The sequence below is a fragment of the Gobius niger genome, assembly GCF_951799975.1.
Source record: "Gobius niger genome assembly, chromosome: 8".
Classification (NCBI taxonomy): domain Eukaryota; kingdom Metazoa; phylum Chordata; class Actinopteri; order Gobiiformes; family Gobiidae; genus Gobius; species Gobius niger.
The window spans coordinates 20,267,664-20,294,620 of NC_136859.1; the positions used below are offsets into that span (position 1 = coordinate 20,267,664).

The following is a 26,957-nucleotide window of genomic DNA, read 5'->3' on the forward strand; positions in this document are numbered from 1 at the left end:
TGAAAGCCTGCACTCCCATTATCGCCCAATGCGTTTAAATTAAAAATATTATCTCCTCACGTGCTCTAATTCACTGTCAGTATAAATCACATATTGTGGGCTGTTATGGTAAATATTGAGACTATATTAAATGAAAACCGGAGAGAAGTTGTCATGAATCAAGCGTGCAGGTTTATTTGACATATGCATATGGAGACACACCAAGTACCTGGATACAAGATGCTCTGAAGCACAGTTCACATCCCACAGTATTTATACACAAAGACAGCACAATGATCATACGGCTATGGAATGCCCCGATGGTGTAACAGGTCAGATTGATCTAAGATATTCAGAGACACTGACGAAATGTATAAGACAAACATCGCCAGAGCGAGGACACAAACACCATATCTTAAATTCCGGTCAAGCGAACCCAATGATGTAGTGGTCAAAGTTGTCTTACATTGTTGAGATACATAAGTCGCATGGACAAGTAAACAATTGCCAATGGCCATGAGTGAGAGAGATAAGCTGGATGTGAGAGCACGAGTGAGTGAGGACAGAAATCCTCCGCCTTATCGCACCAACTCATACACAAACATGCACATGAACTCTGGTAAATGAGGTAATGCTCACTGAATATAGGTCACTGTATGTAATGGTCAAATATCCATAAAGCATATGTGACATGATGAGAGGAATAAACAATTAATGGTTCAGATTTCCATAACAGGGCTTGGGAGCGGCACAGTTTTCCATGGACTTTTTCCAACTGCAGGCTCACTTTGTTCTGTTGCCTGCTCCTGGGCCCATGAAACACAAGCATAAGAATGTGGTTTTAGAACAGCCCAAAAATATTTAGTCAATGCTCAGGGTGGGCCAGGTCCCAAATGGCCCTTTAAATCTTCTCTCACTATGGCTGGCAGGAAATATGCATCAACATTTGCAGCTGAAGCAGGATTCTGTGGCCATAACTGCTTAAATTTTCAAGTTTGTACAATGTTTAAAGGAGGTTTTCATTTAGCTGAACTAGATTGTGTGTACAGGTAAGTAACAGAGGAAAGTGAAGATCCTGATATGTCTGCGAATTAAACAAGTCTCTTCAAAATAGTGCCGCTCATTAACATTTAGACCATATCAGGAAAGAGATTTTTTTTATTAAAACGCATTGGATGAATTTGGGCTTTCCTTATAATAAGAAAAGAAAAAGCATGGCTTCAAAACAACCCATAACAGATGATGACTGATACTTAAACTCCTCTACACCACAGAGCTTACACAACTACTGAGTTTAACCATATACATTAAGGTCTATCCATTTAGCAGTTAGCCAAGTTATTTTGTTCTCTATCAGTACACGGCACGCACACGCAGGCAGTCGACAGACTTGCTGGCGCCCGGGACAAGAAGATGTCACATGGGCTCTCACTTGGGCCTACGCTACCATCCATTCAGTCAGGAAAACAAACAATCGTACACGGTCCAAAAATATTCTCAATTGCAAAAAGAAAGTATAGCAATAACAACAAAAGTTTCACAAGCAATCGCACAAATTTAACAACTTTCAGCAAAGTCCTAATGTGTAGAATGAGCCCAAACCTATTCACCACAACTGCCTCTAAAATCCTGCACTGTCAAAAAGGTGTTAATTCGGTCCGTCATGCACAAGCTTAACATAGGAGCTGCAGTTACACGCAAGACCTGAGGTGGCAGTAGTGAGTGTAAAAATGACAACTTGCATCGAGCCCCTATTTCGGTCACAATAGTGACCGTAAAAAAGAATCTTATATATTAGGCTTTAAAAATGTTACTGAGTGATTTATCAACAAATTTTCATAAAATATTGAAATAATACAATCTTTGGATGAGATACGTGCAGTGTCACATTTTTAGAGAAAATTGTCACATGACCACAGGTGTTTACTTCCTGGTCGCACCTTGAGAGGAAGATGGCTGCTGCAAAGCCTCCAAACAAAAGGTTAGAAAAGTATGTTAAAATTAACATAGGACAAAGATTTTTAGTACACATTATCGTTATGGTGTCTAGTAATAATATATGCATTTGCAATTACTCAAATTGGTTTGGTTTGTTCACAGAATGAGTAAATATGTTAACGGTCACAATAGTGACCGGTGGGATAATATGTACACACATACTTCTATATATACAAAATTATTTTTCCTATCTTTTTCTTTTTTCTTTCATTAAGATTCACTTCAAGGGAAGTTCTGCACACAGTTGAAGACACATTTTTTCAGAAAAGCCTTCGATACATAGCCACCGACTCGACTGCTGTTTTTATGTGTTGTATTTATTGCTGTCTACTGTGATTCTTGTTTTTATCCTGGAAAGCGCTCTGGGCACCTTCTGGTTGTTGTTGGGCGCTATACAAATAAAATTTGATTGATTGATTGATTGATTGATTGATATTTTGAATCTAGGTAATGGCCCAGACAAATCATGCAACATTGCAGTTATCCCTCAAAGCAAGAAAGATGCCATCCTCTGTGATTGCAGTAGTGATGGGTCAGATATGGATAAGAAAACAGATCAAATCAATGAAACATCAACATAACAGTTAATCAATTACAGAAAAAGGCAAGAGTGCAGATAAAATACTTTCAGTTGTCATATGCACAGGTAAAAAGAACTGTTTTCAGCCTGAATTTGAACATTGTCAGAGTTGAGGCCTGTCTCACATCATCACGAAGACTGTTCCAGATTTTAGCTGCATGAAACTGAGCTGTTTCAAATTCTATTCTCTGAGCGACAGGAAGCCAGTGCAGAGACCGGAGCACTGGACTAATATGGTCGTATTTCTTGGCTCTTGTCAGGACTTGAGCAGCAGCGCTCTGGATGTACAAGTGACTGATAACACTTTCTCTTTGTGTCTGTGGTTCAAAAACAATGATCTCAGTTTTGTCTGAATTTAGTTGGAGAAAGTTGTTTTGCATGTGTATCTACAGTGTATCTACAGGCACATGTTCACCTGTATCAGTGACAGAGAGTATCTGCAGGACCATGTTTACCAGCTGTCAGGAACACGTAGATTTGAGTGTTATCTGCATAGTTGTGGTACGACACATTGTTGCTGTTTATTAGCTGACCCAGTGGAAGCATGTACAAGTTGAATAAGAGGGGTCCACAGGGACTCCACAGGCAATGGCAATTTTGTCTGAGACACAGTTGCCAATTTTGACAAAGTACATCCTGTCCTTGATATAGAACTTGAACCATATGCATTCAACATCATTCAGAAACAACATCAGATTGTCCAACACTCCCCACCACCCCATATCCACCACCCTCAACTGGATAACTTTGGCTCTGTTGAAGAGCCAAGGTTTTCCAGCCATCAGAGGAGGAACAAGTCAGAAGAACCTCAGAGGTCCTCTAGCACAAAGAAAGCCACTATCCCATGGAAAGAGATACATTCTGGCTGCTTCTGTTCTACATCTAGCAAGATAAGACTCTCACTGGGCAATCAACACATGGAATTGGTTCCTTGTATGTCATAGTTGTGACCTTACATGTGATAAATGCAATGTCTCAGTGCACACTGAGGGGTCCAAGACAAACCGTGGACAGCAGAAAATGAGTGTACATGGATGGAAGGTCCAATAAATGAAGAATACTGAAGTTGTGTTTTCTGTGAAAGGTCAACGGAGTAGACATATTGCATGACAGTGGGACTGACAGATCAAATTTCTGATTTTTTTTGTCATACACATACAGGATGTTACTTTTATTTTCTGTTGCTGTAATAACAGTCTTATCAGTCTTAACAGTCTTATAGTAATGCAAAAATAGTTAACAAATCAAGAAAGATCTGAAGCCTATACCTGCCTCTAATCTAGCTTGACATAGAATATATTTTGAGGCCTTTACTTATTGTTAAATTTTATTATAAAATATTTGAAATAATACTGCGCAAAGTAGTATTTGTGGTACAATTGTACAACTATAAATAAAGTACTTACTTAAAGTTACATTTTAATTTAGAAACAATGCATTGTTTTTAAATTCAAATGTAACTTTAAGTGACCGGTCATAAAACACACCTTTTCACCAATTTCCCCACATTAAAACCAAAAAATGTGTATTGATTATTTCAAAGGGTTCCCAAATGGGTTAAGGGTTGACTTTTTTCCTTTATTTCCTTGAACTCGAAACTACAGATCTATTACAAATTTGCAACGGCAATTCACAACTGCTCTTCTATGTCATCTTACCAACCCATCACAGCAGCAGCAGCAAGTACGACCTTAAATGAGTTCATGCAATTTTATGTTGCACCTTATTTATCATGACAAACTATTTGTATTATGAGGGCCACAAATTTGATATATAATTGAGTTTTGCTGTGGCGAACACCTGGTTCAGCACAAACTATCTATTTTTCGCATATAGTATCGGCCTCTAAGTGTGTTCCTCGCAGACAAAGTTGAGTTTCCTGGAGCAGTCTGCCGTAAGCCATGCCTTGTCATGAATTTTGGAGACAACTCCAAAGTAGTTTCCATATTCTGGACACGTGGGTATTGACCACACCATGCTTAGTGGCTCAGCTTTTTATTTATGTTAAAACTAATGGCTACTAATTACAGTTGAGATCTAAAATGAAGAAATGTAAAAAATTAAAAGAAAATGGTACTAATAAACTTTTTGACCTTTATTTAAAAAATCCCACTGAAATTAAACATTTTACTCATGTTTTGACATAAGTCTAAATAGTCAGCATAAACATAGACTGTGTTGTAATATTGATTCACCTGATAATTGTGTTGTGCTAATGCACAACCTCTGTTTATTTTTGAGTTTAGTAACTATTCGACTCAACTGGATGAGATGGAGAAAAAACTAACCAAATGCATTTTAGATAAATTGCAGGAGAAACGACAACAATGTCCCAATACACCTAAAATATAGAAAAGAGTTTTTAAAAAGTATGTACCTAAACCTAAAGAACAATGGAAGAAAAAAATGGACTATCACTAGGGGCAAATCATGTATAAAACCTCTGTTCTGACTGCCTGAAAGACAACAAAAACTAGCCTAGATAATTGGAGAATGAGTTGCACAGTTGCTTGAAAGGAACCATAAGCAAATGACAAAGCCTTGATGACATCCCCTAGTCTACAGCACGTTGCATGAACTTTATCAGAAGCCACACTCAGCTGACAGCGTAATAATACCAGGAGTAATTTGGCATCCGCGCAGTAAAGATTACTGTGCAGATTTTGAACTACTCCTGGTATTATTACGCCTTACAATATAGTTCCCCCTTTTATCCGCTTAGAAAATCCACATTGTTTAATTTTGTGTAATTATACTTTGTAGTGTAACACTTCACGTAACCATATTTAAAGAGGGAAAACGTGGAAGAGCTTGGTAGCTTCTATCTTGACCTGTTTAGGAGCTATAGAGGAGAGAGGGAGAGGCTAAATGCTAACGCCGTCTGCGCTGTGTTTACGTGACTGAAGTCACGGGGGAAGACCAGACAGGTCCTAAAGAACTCGTCGAAGCTAAGGTAAGAACATATCTCAGTATGTAAAAACGGTGGCCTATTCCTTTAAGTCTATATGTACTCAAGATATGTTCTATTTTTGTGTTTTTAGCCCTATGGAATTTTAAAATTCATTGGACCCATTGGACACCGCTAACTAACAAGAAAGGACTCCAAACCAAGCTCCCAAAATGCTACTGTGCTTGCTTTTCCCAAAGCTCAAATAATGCAACAGGTGTGGGACACAGAACAAGAAGAAGCATATAGGTTTGTACTCAACTGAGAAACAAAATACTCACTGTAATAAAATAAATTTGATTATCTATCATCAAGGTTAAACAGACCCCAAGTCATAGTTGTGACTCTGTAATGACCCTGTAATGAATACTCTACAAAATCTAAAAATATTTGATAGTGACATTTTACATTTAAATGTTATTCATTCACATGAAACTTCTTGAGGAATTTAAGACACTCCCTAAAAATAAAGTCCAAGTTACCACTACTATTTTCATATGTATCATACACTGAAACGGATATAATTTTCAACATATTCCAATTAATGGTTAAACTTGCCCACTTTTTACAGATGCAAATAATTGTATGTTGCCCAATTTTCGACATTTGCTAGTGTTATGGCATTTTAGTATTAGTATTTAGTTAGTTAAATTAGTAACCACACTGGCGTCCTGTCTTGGGTCCCCTGCTGGGCCTCTGACTAAACCAGGTAGAGACAGGCCTTCCCTGGACCCCAGACGAGGCCCTCGCACCTTTAGACAAAGGTCCCAAATGGCCCATCTCCCCAACAGCAAAAGATCTCCTTCTGCCTCCAAACGCCACCATGATTTCATTCCCATGCAAAGTGTCTTTTGGTGGCTGCATTAACATCTCCAACTGTATTACCATTTCTCTGTGTTTCTGGGCTTCCCTTTGTTGTGTATGACCCCTGTCCTGCTGCTCTGTCTGTGGTTCTCAACTTATAAAAGAGGAGGCCAAAGCTGAGCAGGTAGAGCTTACCATGACCCCCGCGTTCTGTGTAACCCTCTCCGCAAATGCATTTGTGTAATAAACTTCACATGTTGACTAGACAAACTTCTCTTAAGCTTTATTAAGCAAGAAAATCCACGACACTGCCATTCTGTGTGCACACAGAATTGGTTGCAATTGTTGAAAAGGAGAGGCCAAAAATGAGTTAATTTTCTTTCTGTAGAAATAATAACTCTTTTTGAGCGAAAGAACTAACTAAATAAAGAAATAAAGAAATGATAAGAAAACAATTGTCAAGTGGTGTAATTTAGGTCTAAGATGTAAACATCACTCATAGGTTAAGTGTAGATTACATCGGAATACTGTGGCTTTAGCTTGTGCCCCGCGCTGGATTTCAAAAGGTGTTCAATGGTGTCACAATGGTGTCATATTCAATGGTTTTGTATTGATCTTTGTGCCTAAGTAGTTCTGTGCTTTTTGATAATGTTTTGCTTTGTGTGATCACATGTGTTTAAATGTGATCAAAGGGAGGAATTGTGGAAATATGTGTCTTGTCTTAATTTTAATTTCTAAATATTATATGTTCTTAGTGTGGCATGGTGAGAAATGCATCGATTGTCAACAACGCCACCTAGGATAGGCCTAGGACCCTGCACAAGAGAGACAGGTTCGTTTTACCTTTGTAATTACAGGGCAGAGACAACAACCTAATATAAAAATATGATTTTTTATTTAACACTTTAAAATGCCAATGTTCTTTAAAATTGCATAAATGGAACAAAATAAAATCAACCCAAACAAAATACAAACCATGCAACAAACAAATTGGATGCAAAAAACACCGGTTATTTACAGCTAAAAATATACAATATGTACAATGGAGTGTCCCCAAATACGTCCTTTTAAATCATGAGTTGTTCTGTAAGAGCATCAAACATGAGCTCTATTTTAGGGGCGATACATAACTATAATAGTTTCAGTCTAGTTTATTTGTTCAGATCTAAAGAGGAGAGGGGAGGGGGCGAGGAGCATGTTTCTGATCACAGCAGACTCGTATCCAATCACCTGAGCTGAGCCGCGGACAAGTGGGTGTTTTCCCGGCATGCACGGGGCCGTGGAGCCGCTGCAGTTGCCTCTGGAGAGATGCAGCGGCTGATCAAGTCGGCTGCTCTCGTTGGGGTCTCACGATCTTTCCGTGCCCCCCGTGCCCGTGACATCAGAGCCCGTCTGGAGCAAGTCGGACAGAAATCTAACCGGCATGCACCGTGCGTCTGCAGTCGGCTGTCAAAACTGCGTCCGTCTGGCTCATCTCGAACACACCTTATAGCTTAAAGTGAAATAAGGCAAGGCAAGGCAAGTTTATTTGTAGAGCACAATTCATACACAAGGCAATTCAAAGTGCTTCACTGTTGCATAAATACAAGAAAACAAATAGAATCAATAAAAACATCAACATAAAATTAATCAATTACAGTTAAAGGCGAGAGTGCAGATAAAATACTTTCAGTCATATGCATCGGTAAAAAGAAATGTTTTCAGCCTGGATTTGAACATTGTCAGAGTTGAGGCCTGTCTCACATCCTCATGAAGACTCTTCCAGATTTTAGCTGCATGAAACTGAAACGCAGCCTCACCGTGTTTAGTCCTGACTCTGGGAACCACCAGGAGACCCCTCCCTGAAGTTCTCAGGGCCCGAGATGGTTCATACGGCTGTAACATGTCAGAGATGTACTTTGGAGCTAAACCATGAAAAGACTTGTAGACAAGCAGAGCTGTTGTCTATTCTCTGAGTGACAGGAAGCCAGTGCAGAGACCGGAGCACTGGACTTATATGGTCGTATTTCCTGGTAATTTCCTGGTAATTTCCTGGTATTTCCTGAAATAACAGTTGTTACTCTGCTCATGTGACCTAAGTTGGCCTTAACCTGAGTGACCAAGCAACTCAGGAGATTGCTACAATTGCAGTTGTAAACCTATATAGCTGCTATTGTATATAAGCTTCTGTTAAACCTGCAGACTCTCAACAACTGTCATCACGCTGTCATCTAATAAAGGCTCTAAGAACTACTTTGCTTTTAGCATTTTTCTTAGCATTTTTGTTAACTACAACATCCACACTACCAAGACTATTTGGGTGCAGGCCATCCGGTTTAAAGGAGGAACGACCCTAAAACAATTTAAAATAAAATCTACTAGCCTATAATTAACATTGAACCTCATGAACAGATTTTTTTAATCAATATTTTTACAGTAAAATGTGGTTTTGCTCAATAGCTTTTGAGGAATTTTTAATTTTACTTCCACCTCAATGGGTCAACTTCCTCAAAAGCTATTGAGCAAAATCACATTTTACTATAAAAATAGGTAAATAGGTAAATAAGGATTTAAAACATTTAAACTAAAATGAAATAGTTTAGCCCCATGGCCATAATCTTCTATTTTCATGCTATTGACGTATTTATTCATTTATTAGATTGTTTAGCCATTACACTTTTTTTTTTACTTCCGCTTTCATAATATCGAAAAAATAGATACTGTAAAATGTTGACGGTCTCTAAATATGGGCGGAGAAATAACCGAGACTCGAATTATGTCCGCTCCTCCCAGGACGTCCCAACTTCACCACGGTGCGGAACCGCAACTTTTCTAAAACTCCGCAACTTTACCGCAACTATTCCAAATCTGCAGTTTCCTTCGCAATTTCCTGCAACTTTTCCTTGACTCCGCAACTTGTGCAACTAAAGTGAGTTTCTGATCAGTTCGATTTGATGTTGTTATATTTCCTACTATTATACCCAGCGGCTATGCCTCAGACTGAAGGACTTTCGCATCTGCTTCGCCTCCTCCTCTCTCTGCCTCTCACTGTATGCTCTCACTCGCTGGTGCTTTTACTGTGGGGGGCTGGTGCTTTTACTGTGGGGGGCTGGTGCTTTTACTGTGGGGGGCTGGTGCTTTTACTGTGGGGGGCTGGTGCTTTTACTGTGGGGGGCTGGTGCTTTTACTGTATGAACTTTAGAACCGGAGCCGAAGCTCAATGTCGATGTTTAAGTAAATAAATTGATTTGCCAGTTTGTTTCCTACGTTTCACTTTAGTGACATTTGGCTGAGGAGAGGCTTGTGAGAGCTTCTGACGCGGCCATAGTGATGGGATTTTCAGCTCTTTTGGCTCCCAAATGGCTCTTCATGTTTTAACATCCAAAAATTAGAATATCATGGAAAAGTTTATTTATTTCCATAATTCCAAAACGTTAACCTTCCATAGATTATAGATTCAGGGCCCACAACTTAAACGATTTCAAGTAGTTGTTTACTTGGACATAATTTGGGTTTCCAGCTCACAAAATCCACAAACAGGTTTTCCAAAAATAGAATACTGTGAAGAAATCAGCCCAAACTTTACAGGGCATGAATGTTTTAAACTGAGTGTCACATACGACTCATCTGCTAAACTCAAAGCACTTGCACAGGTTTCTCCCGGTGTCATGAAATTGCTTCACTTTGGTTCAATTGTCTCAGTTGGGATCAATATGGGGAAGACTGCAGACTTGACCACTGGCCAGAAGACCATCATTCATGTCATAGCCTCCATTGGGTGGGTAAGCTACATAGCTAAGGAGGCTGGCTGTTCAGAGTGCTATGTCCAAGCATATCAATGGAAAGTCTAGTGGAAGGGCAAAATGTGGCAGGAAAAGATGCACCAGCAGAAGAGCCACATTCAGATGCATCCAGGAGATGGGCTACAACTGTCAGGTTCCTCGGGTCAAACCGCTTCTGAGCCTGAGCCAACGTAGGAAGCGTCTTAACTGGGCCGAAGAGAACAAGGACTGGACTGTCGGCCTGTGGTCCAAGGTCCTCTTTTCCGATGAAAGTAAAGTGTCCCTTTCATTCGGGAATCAAGGTCCAAGGGTTTGGAGGAAGACGGGTGAGGAACAGAACCCAAGCTGCTTGAGGTCCAGAGTGAAATATCCACAGTCAGTCATGATTTGTGGTGCAATGTCCAGAGTCTCTTAGGTTAAAACTGATGTAACAGGCAAAGAAAAGTTTATTAATAAAGAATATATTGTTTTAAGCAGAAAAATCGCAACTTTTGGAAAAATGGCCCACGATATCAGGCATTTTACCCTCCAACAATCATGAAAGTGCCCATGAAATCCTGGAGGGACTGATTTGGAACACTACACTATGTTAAAACTACAGTAGAAGCACTACACTATGTTTTAGCATACTGTAGCTACTACTAAAATATACAGCTCCACTACCTTCCCCATCCCTCACTTTCTGTCCCTCGCCCCCTCTCTCGCTCTCACTCTCTTTCCAGCTGGATATTGTGAGCCCAAACAAAAAACCCATTATTAAAACCCACAATGGTAGGAGCTGTAACCTCTGACTCGTTCACAGTACCTTCTGTGTTTGTAAAAGCCCACTGCGTCCTGACCATCTGCATTCCAGTGTGAATTAGAGAGGCATGAGGTGCATCATGATGGTCTCATTTGGGTCATCCCTACGTAATTTGGAAGTACATTAAAACATAGGTAACTATATATAATATATATTTTAAATTACTTAGCAGTGTGCAGTTTTTGCCCTAAAGTAAAGATGGCTTATGATGATGCTTAGTCTCATACATTAATGACTAACTTCCTACAAATTCCTGGTGTGACTTAGAAAAAAAAAGAAAAGAAGTGGTTAAGCCCTGCCTACAAAAGGAGAGCCTCAGCCTTCCGCCTGTTTTTTTCTTCTGTCTGCAGACTGCTTCCACGGCAAGACAAGTCACCATCATGTCATCTGTGCAATATGTAAATTACCAGGATTTGCTTTTGCCGCCGATAGCCCACACTAAAGAGAGCCTGGAGTTTGCTGAAAACTTCAGTGTGGAGGACACAGATGTATTTGCTGTGACTTATCCCAAATCAGGTAGCTTGTGCTTTTTCACTTTTGTGTGTCTGTGTCTGTGTCTGTGTCTGTGTGTGTCTGTGTGTCTGTGTGTCTGTCTGTCTGTGTGTCTGTGTGTCTGTGTGTCTGTGTGTCTGTGTCTCTGTGTCTCTGTGTCTCTGTGTGTGTCTGTGTGTGTCTGTGTGTGTCTGTGTGTGTCTGTGTGTGTCTGTGTGTGTCTGTGTGTGTCTCTGTGTGTCTCTGTGTCTCTGTGTCTCTGTGTCTCTGTGTGTGTCTCTGTGTCTCTGTGTGTGTCTCTGTGTCTCTGTGTCTCTGTGTGTGTCTGTGTGTGTCTGTGTGTGTCTGTATGTGTCTGTGTGTGTCTGTGTGTGTCTGTGTGTGTCTCTGTGTGTGTCTCTGTGTGTCTCTGTGTCTCTGTGTGTGTCTCTGTGTCTCTGTGTCTGTGTCTGTCCGTGTGTGTGAAATTCTTATCTACACAGGCTTGTAAAGCGCAATAAATGGTAAGGCAAGACAACTTTATTATACTGCGCATTTCGTACACAAGGCGCTCAATGCGCCTCTATTAAAGCCTGTGTGGATAAGTTTCTCAAAGCACTACACTGTTGTCTTTATTATTTCACTACTCGGTTGTGATAAGCTTCTATTGCAGCCAAAGCTGCCAGGGTTAGACTGATGGAAACGTGTCTGCCCGACTGCGCCATTGGCCTCTGACCACCTCCAACACTCACTCATACACTGCACTCATGCAGGAGGTGAGCAGTGGCATTTGAGCTGCCTACCGCGATAGACTGTCGCGTTATAGACTGTGCACCGTCTAAGCCGCTGTAACCCTTCACCCCTCACACCAAGTACCACTTCATAAAATTCCTTTAAAGGGAACAAAAGTCCACCGATTTTTTTATATGTTATACAATGAACATGTCTTAATTTCTGGCACCACTAATGAGATAGTCTGTGCTTGGCACATATTCACATATTCTAATTGTATAAGAAAGGTACAAAGCATTAGACATCTTCTATGTCATCTTATCCCAGCATCAGTTCATGGTGGCCTAATTCTCTTTAGAAAGAAAGAAAGTTACAAAAAAACATGAGTGAAACAAATGAAAGCACTTTCCACAGTACGTGTAACAGTTTGGGATCCACCGCTAAAGCATGGCCAGCAGCACTACTTTCTTCTATTTCTGCTAACTATGTTTGATCAGATAGAAGTAGATCTGGTTTGGCAGGTTACTAAATCCCACGGAGATGCTTTCAAAGGGAATAGGAAAATGAATTTTTATTTACCTTGCATGTTGTAGACTACTTTTTATGATACAATATATCAAATGGATTCCCAAATTTACTGGCAAAATTGCCAACAAAACACATTTGTTTGGCAATTTGTATTGGCATTTGGAACCTAATAATACCATGATCTATAATTGAAGTTATTAGTTAGTGGTGAAGTTTCATACTGTATCATGTGAGCATTTAACAATAAGGAGTGCAAGTGCAGCGGAGAGCAGATAAAACTCTGTAATGCCAATTACATCTGAATGTTATCCGACAGTATTGTGAGGAACTGAAGAGTTCATTTGCAAAATCAGATATCTCAGTTTAGATTTTTTGTTTTGGAAATGTGTAACTGAATTCAACAGATGCCACTTATGAAACTTAAGTTGTGTGAATTTAATTAAGAACAAGTGACTTTATATTTTTATGGCCCTGAAGCAACTCTTCAATTTCTCACAATCTCACTGTCAAATGAGAAATGTTCATATCTCATTGTAGCTACATTTAATTGTGGCATTTTTAAAATCATTTTATTTGCATCATGTGAGGGACATGCTCTCCTCTAAGTGTAGGCAATAAAAAACACTATCATAAAGAGATTTTTTTTTTTTCTGGCAGGCTAAAGTTCAAATCAAACCTGTGGCTCCACTTAGCCCAATCTCTCGGACTTGATAAACATTCCACCCTTTCTGTGGTGGCACTGGCAGTGAAGTAATTTGCAGGAAGAGTTAAATCTCAGGTTCCTATTGGAAATTACAACTGAAGAGCACCTTTATGGGTAATTTACATCGCTGAAGTTGCCATCCATCTGTCGACGCTCCCAACATGTTCTCTGCGCCGCAGTAGCGCCATCGTCTGGGCATTAACTGCAAGAGGAGGAACCAAGAGCAGAAGAGAAGAGAGAAGAGCGCAGAGAAAGAACACAATGTCACTTGAGGAGTTATCCATTCAGTATCACGGACTGTTTCTTCCCAAAGAAACGCACTCTGCGAACAGCCTGAAGTTCGCGCAGGAATTTTCGTTTGAAAACGAAGTAATAGCTGTGACTTATCCGAAATCAGGTGAGCATTGAGGAGCGGGACTGATGACGAGTCTGGCAGTATTTAAGCCAAGTGTCAACAGTAACTTGTCGACTTTATGATATTGATCAAAAACAAAACAACGCTTTTGGCCATGGCGAGGAGCCCCTACAGGCCAAGTGACAACATTGATCTTAAAAAAACAAAACAAAAACAAGTACTCGGTTTTAGTTGGTTGAATAGAAATGCTGGGTTGAGCTGGCGCGAGAGGTACGCGCTCAGAATACTACAAAACAACTCAATACCTTTGTGCCTATAGGATATCTTGTAGCAACACCCAGGTGAAAAACCACAAGAGCCTTGACTTCCTTTTGTTTTAATGCGAGCGCCTGTTTAGCACATATGTTGGTATGAAATTGTTGTTAAATTTGGTGAAGGGGTTAGAGACAGGATTGGAGACTTGAGTGGTGGGGACATTTTTTATTACAATTTTTTTTATCATTTCTTACTTTTTTTCAGACCAATATATTGTCCTCAAATCCTGCCTGTGTGAAATAAAAAAAAAATGCTAATAAAGAAATTTTAAGAAAAACCCTGAAAGATAATGAGGGAAAACCCCATATTTTTGGTCTTAAATTGTTGTAAATTACAGTAAAAGCTTTTGAGCAGAATGTCATGGCCTGAGCCCCATAGCCCAGAAGGACGAGGCTACTAATATTCTAAAATGGTTTGAGGTCATAGGGTTTTTTCCGATTGTGAACTGTCTCTGCACCAGGAACTAGCTTCTGGTTGACTGAGTAAACAAATAAGCCTTTATTGTCTCCACACAGGAGACATTGTTTCTGGACCTCATGGGCATCAATACAAAAGCATCACTACCAGAGCTTACATTTCTCTCATCCTCACAAGTTACATCAGCATGAAACAAGGCAAGAGCTGCACATCACAGGGAAAGAAGAAGTTATTGCACAGTTACATCCATTACAACACAAGGAAGTGAAATTGCGTTATGCCTCAAAATTGTGTCCGTGTCACCGCTGTGCCGCATCCCCTTCACATTGTTTAATAAGACAATGCTTTTAATTCATGTTTCTGAATTAATAGCATATGTGTATTTATTTTGATTTTGTTTATACTGTTCTTGAAGGAACAATCTGGATGCAGGAGATCCTCCCTCTCATCCTGAATGATGGAGATTTGACACAAATCCAGACCATCCCCAACTGGGACAGGACCCCATGGCTGGAGGAGAATAGGCTGGCCCTGGTTGTGGACCAACTCAAATCTCCCCGAGCTCTGGTTACACATTTCCCCTACCACCTCATGCCTGCCTCCTTCCATCAGTCCAAGGCAAAGGTAAGAAACCGTGTCAGAACATAATTATGTCAAGAACTTACTCAGAAAATCTTTAAATTTCCCCAAGTACTAAAAGTATGTGGAGAATCTAAATGACTAAACCAGACTCAAGCTGTATTTGTCTGTCACAGGCCATCTATGTGATGAGGGACCCCAAAGACGTCTTTGTTTCATTCTACTACTTCCACCAAATGGCTGCATTTTTGGAAGATCCGGGAACATTTGACGAGTTTTTGGACAAATTTCTAAATGGAAACCGTACGTCTTTATTTTAATTGTATTTTTTTTACGAACTGACATGAGTCCAAACGTTACATTGGTCAAACACATTATTTGGGTCTTAACATCTTTGCTTCTTTCGAAAGATTATTGTGTTAAAACGACCTAAGGTGTTGTATGATGTACTTATACTTAGTTGTTCCAGACATAGGTTTAACGCAGTAAATGGTCATTTTACTCTTCCATCATAAAACAGTCTGACTGGACAGAATTATGTTCAGGGGAATGAAATCCAATACATTTAGGCAGAGAGTTCAGTTGGTAAAACAAGCATGAAATGTGGCATATATCTTCTCCATAAGCCCATTTTTGAAAATGACTGGGGGTCACTCAAAAGTTCAAGTTTTTTCTTCTTCTTTTTATTTTATTTTATTCATTTATTTGAGCATACATTATGCTCAAAAGGAGTAGGCTGAAGCAAAAGCATATGAGCGCCTAGCCCCAACTCAAAATGATAAAACGTTTCATTTCTCATAGTACAATCAATGTATACAAAACAACAACAAGGAACAATAGCAAAAAAATAAAAAATGAAGAACTCGTTTCCTTTCAGAACAGCTTTTTGACACAAACCAAACTCACAACCACTGTTGTGAACTATTCACATAATAACAGAACCAACACTATTACAAGAACGGTCTTGTTTCCTGCAAGATCGCTACAACGCAAGTAACAAAACGACCATTCATATATTTCTTTCAGTTTCCAATGCCAAATATCACCCATACTCACTTGTTTTCATGACATAAGGGCACATTAATACACGTATTATAGTCCGTGTTCTTGTTGCTCCAATGGTCATTACCAGGCTCAACACAATTTTAATCTATGTGCATTTTTATTGTATTGTTATTATTTATATATATTTTATCATGTACAGTGTATGATGTGACCCCTACATCGAGTGCGTTAAAAAGCCGGGTGTAGAGCGGGCCAGTTGAACAGGGCAGTAGCTCCCCATCAACAAACCTGCACCCAGCCGCCCTAACAGCTGACTTTGTAGATGATGTTCCTCCGCTGTAAAGTGCATTAAACGATGAGGTTCATGAGCCCGTTGGGAGGGGCTCATTCTTTATTTTGTTTTGAGCATTTGTTTTCAGTTTATATCATAGGTTTTGCATGTCTCTGTTCATTTGTTTTGGCTTTACATACTTAAGGTAGAGTCAACAAGCAAAGGTGAAAGGATTAGTCTTTAACATTTCATAGAGCATATACTATAAACAAAGATGGAGTCCAATATGGCCCCCTCAAACCTTAAGTGTTTCAGGATTCAGTCGGCACAGTTTATTGAATGTTTAGTTGTAGTTGTAGTTGTAGTTTAGTGTCCCAAATGCTGTCTAATAGCCCCATATCAATTAAAGAATAGTTATAAGATCTAGTTAGACACCTGAGTTGATAAGATGCGCCAGTGCGGGAATGCTGAGCCAAAGGTTAGGGGGCTGTATGACTTGCATGTACATGTACAGCCCCCTGGCAATGGCTAATTTTATTATTAATATTTATTTATTTATTTATTTTTACTGTAGTTCTACAGGGCAGGTAAATGCCACTTTGAAAAATATGAATAAACATTGTGCTTCAATGTGTTGCTCTTAGTGGTGTTTGGAAAATGGACAGATCACATAAAAAGCTGGAAAAACAACAATCTGGGAGATCGTATCATGTTCATCACATATGAAGAAATGAAAAAGGTGAGGATGTGAGAGGATCCCACATTTTATTAAGTAAAACTATGGCATTAGTATTTACATTTCCTTGTCTTTTAGGACCTGCCTTCAGCTCTGAGAAGGATCTCCAGTTTCTTGGGGAAGAATCTGAGTGATGAAACGATCCATAAGATTGCAGACCGCTGTACCTTTAAAGCTATGAAAGATAACCCCATGTCCAACTTCAGTTTGGTGCCAAAGATTTACATGGACTCTGACAAGTCCCCATTTCTCAGGAAAGGCAAGTATTTCCACAAGCACATTTACATTTGTTTAACCGAATTATAGATCAAATTACGTTGAATGAGAGAGGCTGATGTAAAACCAGAAAAATGATTTGAATCCGTATATATTGCTGGGTTGCAGGTTCTAGAAAGTGAGGATGTCACAGGAGCCAGTGGGGGCAGGAGCCAGTTTTCTTTTAACTGCATTACACTTTCACAAGTCATATCTAAAAAGAACATGTATGAATTTCAAAAATTATCATTATTATCAGTCACTGGGTCAATGATCTCTCTGTGGAACACCAAAAATGTCCTCAAAAACTAAATAATTTTCCTCTATATAATATTATAGGCCTTTAGAACGCTGTGATGTCACCTGCAACCCTGCAATAGCTGATGTTATAGAGACCTTTAACATACGTGCTGCATGTTGCTGCCTAAAGTGACTCTTCTCCTGAATGGTTCTTTTGTTGTAGGTGTCGCTGGAGATTGGAAAAATCACTTTACCCCTGAGCAGCTGAGCCGCTTCACTTCCACCATCAACAAAGAGCTGGAGGGAGAGAGTTTCTCTCTGCCCTGGAGCCTGGACTGAGCAGGTGGGGTGGAAACTGGAAGTCTGAATTTTTAAGTAGTCATTTACTGTGACAAAAACATTTTGTCATATTCTTACCTCTTTGTATACAGAATAATATATATTTACAGCACAGTCAAGAAATATTGGCACCATTTGGTAAATCTGAGAAACTTAAGGTTGTGGGAAAAAATATATTTTTCCATTTAACATTATATTCATAATCTTTACAAAAACACAATTTGCACTACAAAAGTAATTCTTAACAAAAAAATGCAAAGAAGATGAAATAATAATAGTAATAGTAATAATATTAATTAAAAAATGTTTTCCTGTGCCACAATTATTGGTGCCCATTGTCACTACTCTGTGAAATGATTTATGTTGAATAATCAAAAATGATCACTCATCAAACACATTTTTGCATCCTTGTTTTCTCATATTTAACAGGGATGCCAATATTTCTTGAGAGCGTTGAATGAAAATTGTGCATTTTCTAAAGTGTCTAAGGTGTTTTATAGCCTTGTAAGTCATTTTACGTTTTTGTCATAGCCTACAATGCTTTTGTAATAAACCAACAGTTTAAAGGTCTTGTCAATAAATTGAATAAAATCTCTCTCTTTTGACTCTAGCTTCGGTATATATACATTAGGCAAGGCAAGTTTATTACACAAGGCAATCACAGTTGCATAAATACAAGAAAACAAGTAGAATCAGTAAAAAAAAATTCAACCTAAAATGTATCAATTGCAGTAAAAGGCAAGAGTGCAGATAAAATGCTTTCAGTCATATGCACGGGCAAAAAGAACTTTTCAGCCTGGATTTGAACATTGTCAGAGCTGAGGCCTGTCTCACATCCTCATGAAGACTGTTCCAGATTTTAGCTGCATGAAACTGAAACGCAGCCTCACCGTGTTTATTATTGACTCTGGGAACCACCAGGAGACCTCTCCCTGAAGTTCTCAGGGCCCGAGATGGTTCATAAGGCTGTAACATGTCAGAGATGTACTTTGGTGCTAAACCATGAAAAGACTTGTACACGAGCAGAGCTGTTTTAAAGTCTATTCTCTGAGTGACAGGAAGCCAGTGCAGAGACCGGAGCACTGGACTAATATGGTCATATTTCCTGGTTCTTGTCAGGACTCGAGCAGCAGCGTTCTGGATGTACTGCAGCTCTAACAGTGAGCAGGTTGTTACAGTCGTCTAACCTGCTGGAGACAAATGCACGGATAAGTCTAAGTCTGGTTTTGACACTATTCCTCTGATCTTAGCAATGTTTTTCAGATGGTAAAAAGCAGCTGATGTTATTGCTTTGATGTGGCTGTTTAAGTTCAGGTCTGAGTCCATGATCACTCCTAGATTTCAAACCTGATTTTTTGTTTTTTAGTAGAGCGGTTAAACAAAAAAATGGTGCACTTTGTGAAGAAAGCATAACAGGCTGAAAAAAATCTCCATTTTGGCATTTTGAGGTCAATGATCTCTCTGGGTCATCAGAGGTCAAATACAGCTTACCTGCGCATATAAAAATAAACCTTTTGGTATGGGCCAACTGTGATAAAACTTTCATGCTTTCTTCATAAAAACGCACAATGCATTTTTATGAAGCTTAACCGCTCCACTATTTACAGAGAGAGACTCAAGTTAATGAGAAAAACTTTGTCTTTTTGTCTGTGGGCCAAAAATAATGATCTCAGTTTTGGAGAAAGTTGTTTTGCACCCACAAACTGATCTGTTCGATGCACTGAGAGAGTATATCTACAGGCCCATGTTCACCAGCCGTCAGTGACACGTAGATTTGAGTGTCATCTGCAAAGTTGTGGTACGACACATTGTTGCTGTTTATTAGCTGACCCAATGGAAGCATGTCTTTTTTTGTCTGAGACACAGTTGCCAATCCTGTCCTCGAGGTAGGACATTACTTAAACATGACTCAGGGGCACCTTCAGTCAGTTGACAAGTCTACACATGTTTGTCTTCACTCCTGGCAGCAACACCAGCCCGAGTATGTGCTTAATATATGCAACTATGTCCGTCCCATAGTGTTATAATCCCCCTAAAGCTTTAAGTTATATTTTCCAATCAATACATTGCACATTTACTGCTAGAACTCAAGGTCCCATCACCTCTTGTTGCAGCCGTCAGCTACACAAAGCCTTTGTGCTGCTACTGAAACACTGCCATGATGATGCACTCAGGACAGAGTGAAATGTTTGCATTTTCCTTGAAAAGTTTAGTCCATTTGAGTTATTTTTAAACCTGAGCCCCATGGTACAGCCTATTAGTTTTTGTTTTGGAGAATAGAATAGATTTTTATTGTCTACCAAGGTAGAAATTAATCTTTGGTTCGCCGATTAGGACTAGAACAATACAAACAGGCCTAATAGAAAAATACACAGGGGAAAAAATTACAAAAATAATACAGGCATATGAATAATTTAAATACAAATAAATTGCGTCAAATCAACTGATTTGCTTTGTCCCGACACATCTCCCAGCAAGAGTGCCCTAGGTTCAATTCCCAGACTATGTGGCCCTTTCTGTGTGGAGTTTGTGTCTGGATGGATTTCCTCTGGGGGCTCTGGTTTCCCCCATCATCCACATCATGCACAATGAATGAATACATTTTTCACAAAGGTGATTCTGACCATTCTTCAAACCAGGAAATGGAGGCATTTTGTTCTAGTTGTCACATAATGACAAATAAAGCATCGTAACCAGATCACTCTATGTTATGTGGTGCCACTACAGACTGACAAAATCTCACATGCCATAATCTGTGGCCTCTATTATCTGGCAGCATCACAAGCAAGATGAGTAAGTCGGCTTTTGTCCAACTTGAACAGCTGGTTCTGAGATGGTTAGACAAAACCTGTAATTATGGGCTTATGGCGTAGAAGTTAAAAGAATATTAATAAATGTACAAGATATTCTGCTAGTTTGCCCCTGGGCAGTTGTGGCTAAGACATAGTCTTAAGGGTTGACCAAAAAATACGTTAGACTTGAGACATACAGTATAACACTTTTTTTTATTTCCTTGAACTCAAAACTACAGATCTATACAGATTTGCAAAGGCAGTTCACAACTGCTCCTCTATGTCATCTTACTAACCCATCACAAACCACAATGTTCAGCAGCAGCAGCACTAAATTGCAAACGACCTAATATTAGTTCATGCAATTTTATGTTGCACTTTATTTATCATGACAAACTGTTGTAATATAAGGGCCACACATTTGATATATAATTGAGTTTTGCTGTGGCGAACACCTGGTTCATCACAAACTATCTATTTTGCACATATAGTATCAGCCTCTAAGTGTGTTTCTCGCAGACAAAGTTGAGTTTCCTGGAGCAGTCTGCCGTAAGCCATGCCTTGTCGTGGATTTTGGAGACAACTCCGCAGTGGTTTCCATATTCTGGACAAGTGGGCAACATCCCCTCATCGTTCACCGGCTTTCCATTTATCCACCACCACTGCCCTCCCAGGAAACGCAGGCCTGTCCAAACCTGTCCAAACAAACATGTCAACAATTGATAACATGTGAGATATTGTCATGTGTCTTCTTCTGTTCCTATAATATCAGTCTTCTTCATCTTTGTTTCTAAAAGCCATATTGCATCACATTTCAGCCAATAAATAGATTAACTAATAGTGCCATTGTTAGTGGAAAATACCCCATTAAACATGTTATTGTGTTGCTTCTCCTCAGACCTAAGCGGTTCATGATCACCAGCTGCTTTGACTACAGGTCACCAAACAATAGACACTAATATGCGACAGTGGCTCAGATGGTAGAGCAGGTTGTGTCATCAGAATGCCTGGGGTTCAAATCCCGGCTCCTGCAGGTGCACGTTGTCATCGTGTCCTTGGGCAAGACACTTCACCCACCTGCCTCCAGTGTCTGTGCACATTGGTGTATGAATGTGAGCATGAATGAGTGGTTCCTTGACGTAAAGCTTTGGGTAAAAGCGTGATATAACTTCATACTATTTATTAATGGTCTCCTTCTAAATGCTTTTTGACATATATAACATACTGCAAAAATACAAATGTCTGCTTAATTAAGATCACACAGGCATGTTGATGCTTTACAACCTATTTGATCTTGTGAGGCAGCAACTAATTGCCACTGGAATTTTCAGTAATGTGGCTTTATTTTATGGAAGATGTAAATAGTTGACCAATCCATACTACTACTACTACTACTACTACTACTACTACTACTACTACTACTACTACTACTACTACTACTACTACTACTACTACTACTACTACTACTACTACTACTACTACTACTACTACTACTACTACTACTACTACTACTACTACTAATAATAATAATAATAATAATAAATACTTAATAATAATAATAATAATAATAATAATAATAATAATATAATACAAAGTATCGAGATCTGGAGATTGAAATCAAGCGCATGTGGAACAAACCTGAGGGACCTGGTTGGCCCCTGGTGAAAGAACCAGCTCAAATGCTGAGATGATGATGGCAATAATAATAATAATAATAATAATAATAATAATAATAATAATAATAATAATAATAATAATAATAATAATAATAATAATAATAATAATAATAATAATAATAATCCATCATTTCTTAAATAGAGCTTTTTTTGAACACTCAAAGACACGTCACATTGTATTATTCATACAGTCCATTCTCTTTAAGATAAAAATCAGACTTGTATGTATGTGACTTAAATAATATCGCCTCTTCTGTTTCTTTACCTGCATTTTAAACCATATTTTCAGCTGTTACCTCATCAGTGGTTGCGTCATAGATCCTCTTGCTCACATAGCTAAAATCAGAAGCGCTCTCTATCGTCAGCAGATTGTGTTGAATCCTGCATGTCCCATTGGAGCACTCCTCCTGGAGACGTTTGCAATGCTCCAGTGCCTCCTCCCACGTCTTAGTCTCGGTCACCAGCAGCAGGTTGTCCTCAGGACAAACCACGTTGAGATGGGAGTCGCACGGGTAGCTCTGCCACTCTTCCGCTTGTGCATTAAACGCTCCGCAGTCATTGGTAACTGGTTCACCTTGTCCCCATGCGCTAAAATCCACACTCTCTCCCCCTGTGCCCCTCCAGGTGTCGCCGCCTACCCTATAAAATCCAATCCATCCCTTTTTCTTTGAACTCTCTAAACTGTCATCAACCTCATCACCCTCATCCTTGAATACGTTCTTGATGTTTAGGTCTAGATCACCTCCATCCTTTTGACAAAACGTGCGCGCGTCATGCCAGGAGAGTTCGGTCTGCTTGTAGGTGATGCCTTTACTTGAAGAGCAAAAGAAGGGTTGCTTTTCGTGGCATCTTCTGCTGGACCAGGTTGAATCAGAGTTTAAAAGCACACAGTGGCTGCTCCAGCCTTCCTCAGACCAAACCAGACTCTGGGCGACATCACCTGCTGTTGTTGGTGCCAAAATTCTGAAGTGAAATTAAAAAAACAAAGATTCAGATGTAATGGACATGTGTTTTTAGTCAGTGAAATTAAACAGTATTTAGAAATGTTTTTGTTTTGCTTTTAAAATTTTGAAATTTTACTCTAAGGTATACGTAAGCTGGAAGTGAACTGAACTCACATTTTACTTTACTTCCTTTATATATTGACACATAAAACAAAGCTTCCGTACAGCACAATTAAATACATGGCCTAAATATTAACACACAGGCCTAATTTGAGTGCCACAAACTTTATTAAGCTAAACTTTGTACTGAAGCCATTACAAAAAGCTTGAATTCATTTCACAATAGACTAATTTTGACTCAATCGTACAGACATGGCATTTTGTAAAGATGTGTATTTGAATACATACGTAGTATTGATCCAGTGCCAGGCCGAGTCGTTCTGTGCGTCCCTCTTCAGACCCATCCAGTTCATCCCTTCTGTGGTCGACTCCAGATTGGATTCAGTCATTAAGCCCAGCGTAAACAAATCACTGCTGTAAAACAAACAGGTTTCCCGCGCCTCAGACCAAGTCATGGGCAAAAGAGAGTAATCATCATCCACAATCGCAAAAGAGTCCTTTTCTATGGCGAGATCAGATTCATGAACCATCATAACGATCAGCAAAAGGAAAATAAGTTGTTTCTCCATCATGATGACGCCCCCCTACCAGCCAAATCAGTGTCTTGAAGAAAGCCTCAGGCAGTCACTTTTATAGCAGACACTTGACCCCTCCCATCGCAGTCGCAAGATAACCACCTTTTATATTTGATCATGAACATACCATCATTTATCTGAACATAATCAGCAACCATAGTTCATTCATAATAAAGTAATGCTGATATATACAGGCCTATATGTTCAAATGTACTGGTCTATTCTGCTATATACTTAATATATAGGCCTATCTTTAGAAAATATATAACAGCTGCTAATATCGATGCAACAAGTGCCAGGCAGGCCTACAAAAATCTCATTGATCAAGTCTTTAAATAGTAGAATTTTGTTTGATATGAATAAATAAATAGTGTTGTGCAAAGTCATGACTGGATACAAATATTTGCATCGTGTGCCTGACCTGAGAACAGAAACGTGACAAACAGCACAGAACCAAATGGGGCAGACAGTAACTCTAGACTTCTAGACACGCAAATCTTTCACATTCAAAACTGTACTTCTTATATTTCGGCAGCAAATGAGGCCTCAGGCAAAGCATTTCAATACATTTAAATATATGCTTCAGCAACTCAATAAAATACAATAATTCTCCAAAGCAATTCATCCTCGATGTTGCTGTACCAAATGTGTGGGTCTTCATGTCTGCAGTTTCCAAAAGCCATGTAAATAGGATGTTCTCTGTGGCCAAGACATCTCTGGAAAAGTCTGAATCTCAGTGGGATGTTTCTGATTAGAAAATGTCAAACTAATTGTAATATTGGGTTAACTTTCTCAAATTTTACGTCTGAAGAAGGATTGTGATTGAATATTTTATTTTGATATCGTTTGGTCATAGAAGTATGTCCATTTATTCATTTATCTTGAATGAAGAGTCTCTGTTTCATGAGGCTAAACAGTGCACTCCCAAACCCTCTGACTAACTAACCAACCCTTGGGCGGCTTTGAGTGGCCAATGATTGTGCGTCTGAATACATACAGATACTTACAGATACTTACAGATACATACAGATACATACAGATACATACAGATACTTACAGATACATACAGATACTTACAGATACTTACAGATACATACAGATACATACAGATACATACAGGTACATACAGATACTTACAGATACATACAGATACATACAGATACTTACAGATACATACAGATACTTACAGATACATACAGATACTTACAGATACATACAGATACATACAGATACATACAGATACATACAGATACTTACAGATACATACAGATACTTACAGATACTTACAGATACATACAGATATGAGAATTCCAACATTTGGGCCATGCTGTGTCCAAAGCAAAGTTTGATCTGATCACAGTGTATGCTTTTTACGTTTAAAATGTTTATTTTGTGGGACAGCTACATATACAGTACTTTGGGATATCTCTTTACATGTGGTCTGACTTTCCCTAACTTCTGAACTAATGTGGTAATATTACCTTCGAATGTGTAAAGCGCATAATGCCTATAAGAGAATACAATTTTTTTAAAATTAAATAAAAGAATACAAACTCTCGCTGAGACTTGAACAAAAGCTAGGGGGTGAACAAGGCTCTCAAAACACAAAGAGAGCATTCAGCAAAGTAAGAGCAATTATTACAATTATGGAGCACGTTCTTTTAAAATAAAACTAATTTTGAAAATTGGTGGCTCGGGGTATCTCGGGGTCTTGTTCACGAGTGAGGGACGGATGGAGCGTGAGATGGACAGACGGATCGGTGCGGCGTCAGCAGTGATGCGGTCGCTGTATCGGTCTGTCGTGGTGAAGAGGGAGCTGAGTCGGGGCAAAGCTCTCGATTTACCGATCGATCTACGTTCCCACCCTCACCTATGGTCATGAGATTTGGGTAATGACCGAAAGGACAAGATCGCGAATACAAGCGGCCGAAATGAGTTTCCTTCGCAGGGTGGCTGGGCGCACCCTTCGAGATCGGGTGAGGAGCTCAGTTACCCGGGAGGAGCTCGGAGTAGAGTCGCTGCTCCTTCACGTCGAAAGGAGCCAGCTGAGGTGGCTCGGGCATCTGTTCCGGAAGCCTCCTGGTCGCCTCCCGTGCGAGGTGTTCCAGGCATGTCCTAGTGGGACAAGGCCTCGTGGAAGACCCAGGACAGGCTGGTGGGACTATGTCTCCGAGCTGGCCTGGTGTCGCCTCGGGGTCAGAACAGCTGGAGGAGGTGTGTGTGGATCGGGCAGTCTGGGCATCTCTGCTGAGACTGCTGCCCCGCGACCCGCCCCGGATAAAGCGGAAGAAAATGGATGGATGGTTGGATGGTGGCTCCGGCCTTGTAGTATATCGCACCACTAGGGGGCGCCCTGCCCACTACACGGATGTCATCATGGCGTGTGGTGCGCTACACGTTGTGGTGCTCCGTGGAGTGGACAGTTTTTTGTAGGTCCCAGGTTCGGCAGAGTCACAATATCACTAGACTCGTTCGATAAAAAATATGACATGTAGGGCCTTGGTCAGGGGTCCTCAACCATAGAGCAGAGGGCTACTTCAGGAGCATTAAGTTGTTCAGGAGCTACCAGTTAAAAATAATATCCCAAAGACTTAAAGTTTAACTGTTTAAATATAGACTAAGAATATAATATGACAAATGAATGCATTTAAACAGAAGAGTCACTTATCAAAGATAAATATACATACATTTTAAAAGTACATCTTCAGTTAAATAAAGTACTGCCCACCGCTGCTGATAAACACAATCCGCCAAAGGTCAGAGAAACACTACCTATAGTATATTTCTGTTATCCAATTATTCGCTTTGGTAGTAACTAAAACAAGAATCTCACAATTGAGAAATAAAACTGATTCTTTGCATTATTTTCCTAATTCCCTGATTCTTCATGACTGTTATGAGCCAACACACACTGTCAAACGCGTTTTGCCCAAACAATAATATTTCATTGTAACTTGCAGAATGCTGTTTGTATTAACCTTTCAGCTGTTTCCTTCTTACACATCAAGTATAAAAGACACTGTGACAAGTGAA

The 26,957-nt window shown here is 39.6% G+C and overlaps 2 protein-coding genes across 2 annotated transcripts; one reads left to right on the top strand and one right to left on the bottom strand.

Moving 5' to 3' along the window:
* Positions 1-9,133: 9,133 nt before the first annotated feature.
* Positions 9,134-17,817, top strand: sult2st3 (sulfotransferase family 2, cytosolic sulfotransferase 3; the record flags this gene model as incomplete). The annotated part of the gene is made up of 7 exons (XM_079561149.1): positions 9,134-9,216; positions 11,222-11,387; positions 14,808-15,016; positions 15,148-15,274; positions 16,892-16,986; positions 17,062-17,242; positions 17,702-17,817. The coding sequence occupies exons 2-7, from the start codon at positions 11,252-11,254 to the stop codon at positions 17,815-17,817; spliced, it is 864 nt and encodes a 287-aa protein (XP_079417275.1). The 5' UTR covers positions 9,134-9,216; positions 11,222-11,251.
* A 3,292-nt stretch (positions 17,818-21,109) lies between these two features.
* LOC306966038 (macrophage mannose receptor 1-like) lies at positions 21,110-24,054 on the bottom strand (the record flags this gene model as incomplete). Its single annotated transcript, XM_079560672.1, has 3 exons — positions 23,638-24,054; positions 22,582-23,248; positions 21,110-21,304 (listed from the first exon to the last, which is right to left on the bottom strand). The coding sequence occupies exons 1-3, from the start codon at positions 23,919-23,921 to the stop codon at positions 21,110-21,112; spliced, it is 1,146 nt and encodes a 381-aa protein (XP_079416798.1). The 5' UTR covers positions 23,922-24,054.
* Between the last annotated feature and the right edge of the window lie 2,903 nt (positions 24,055-26,957).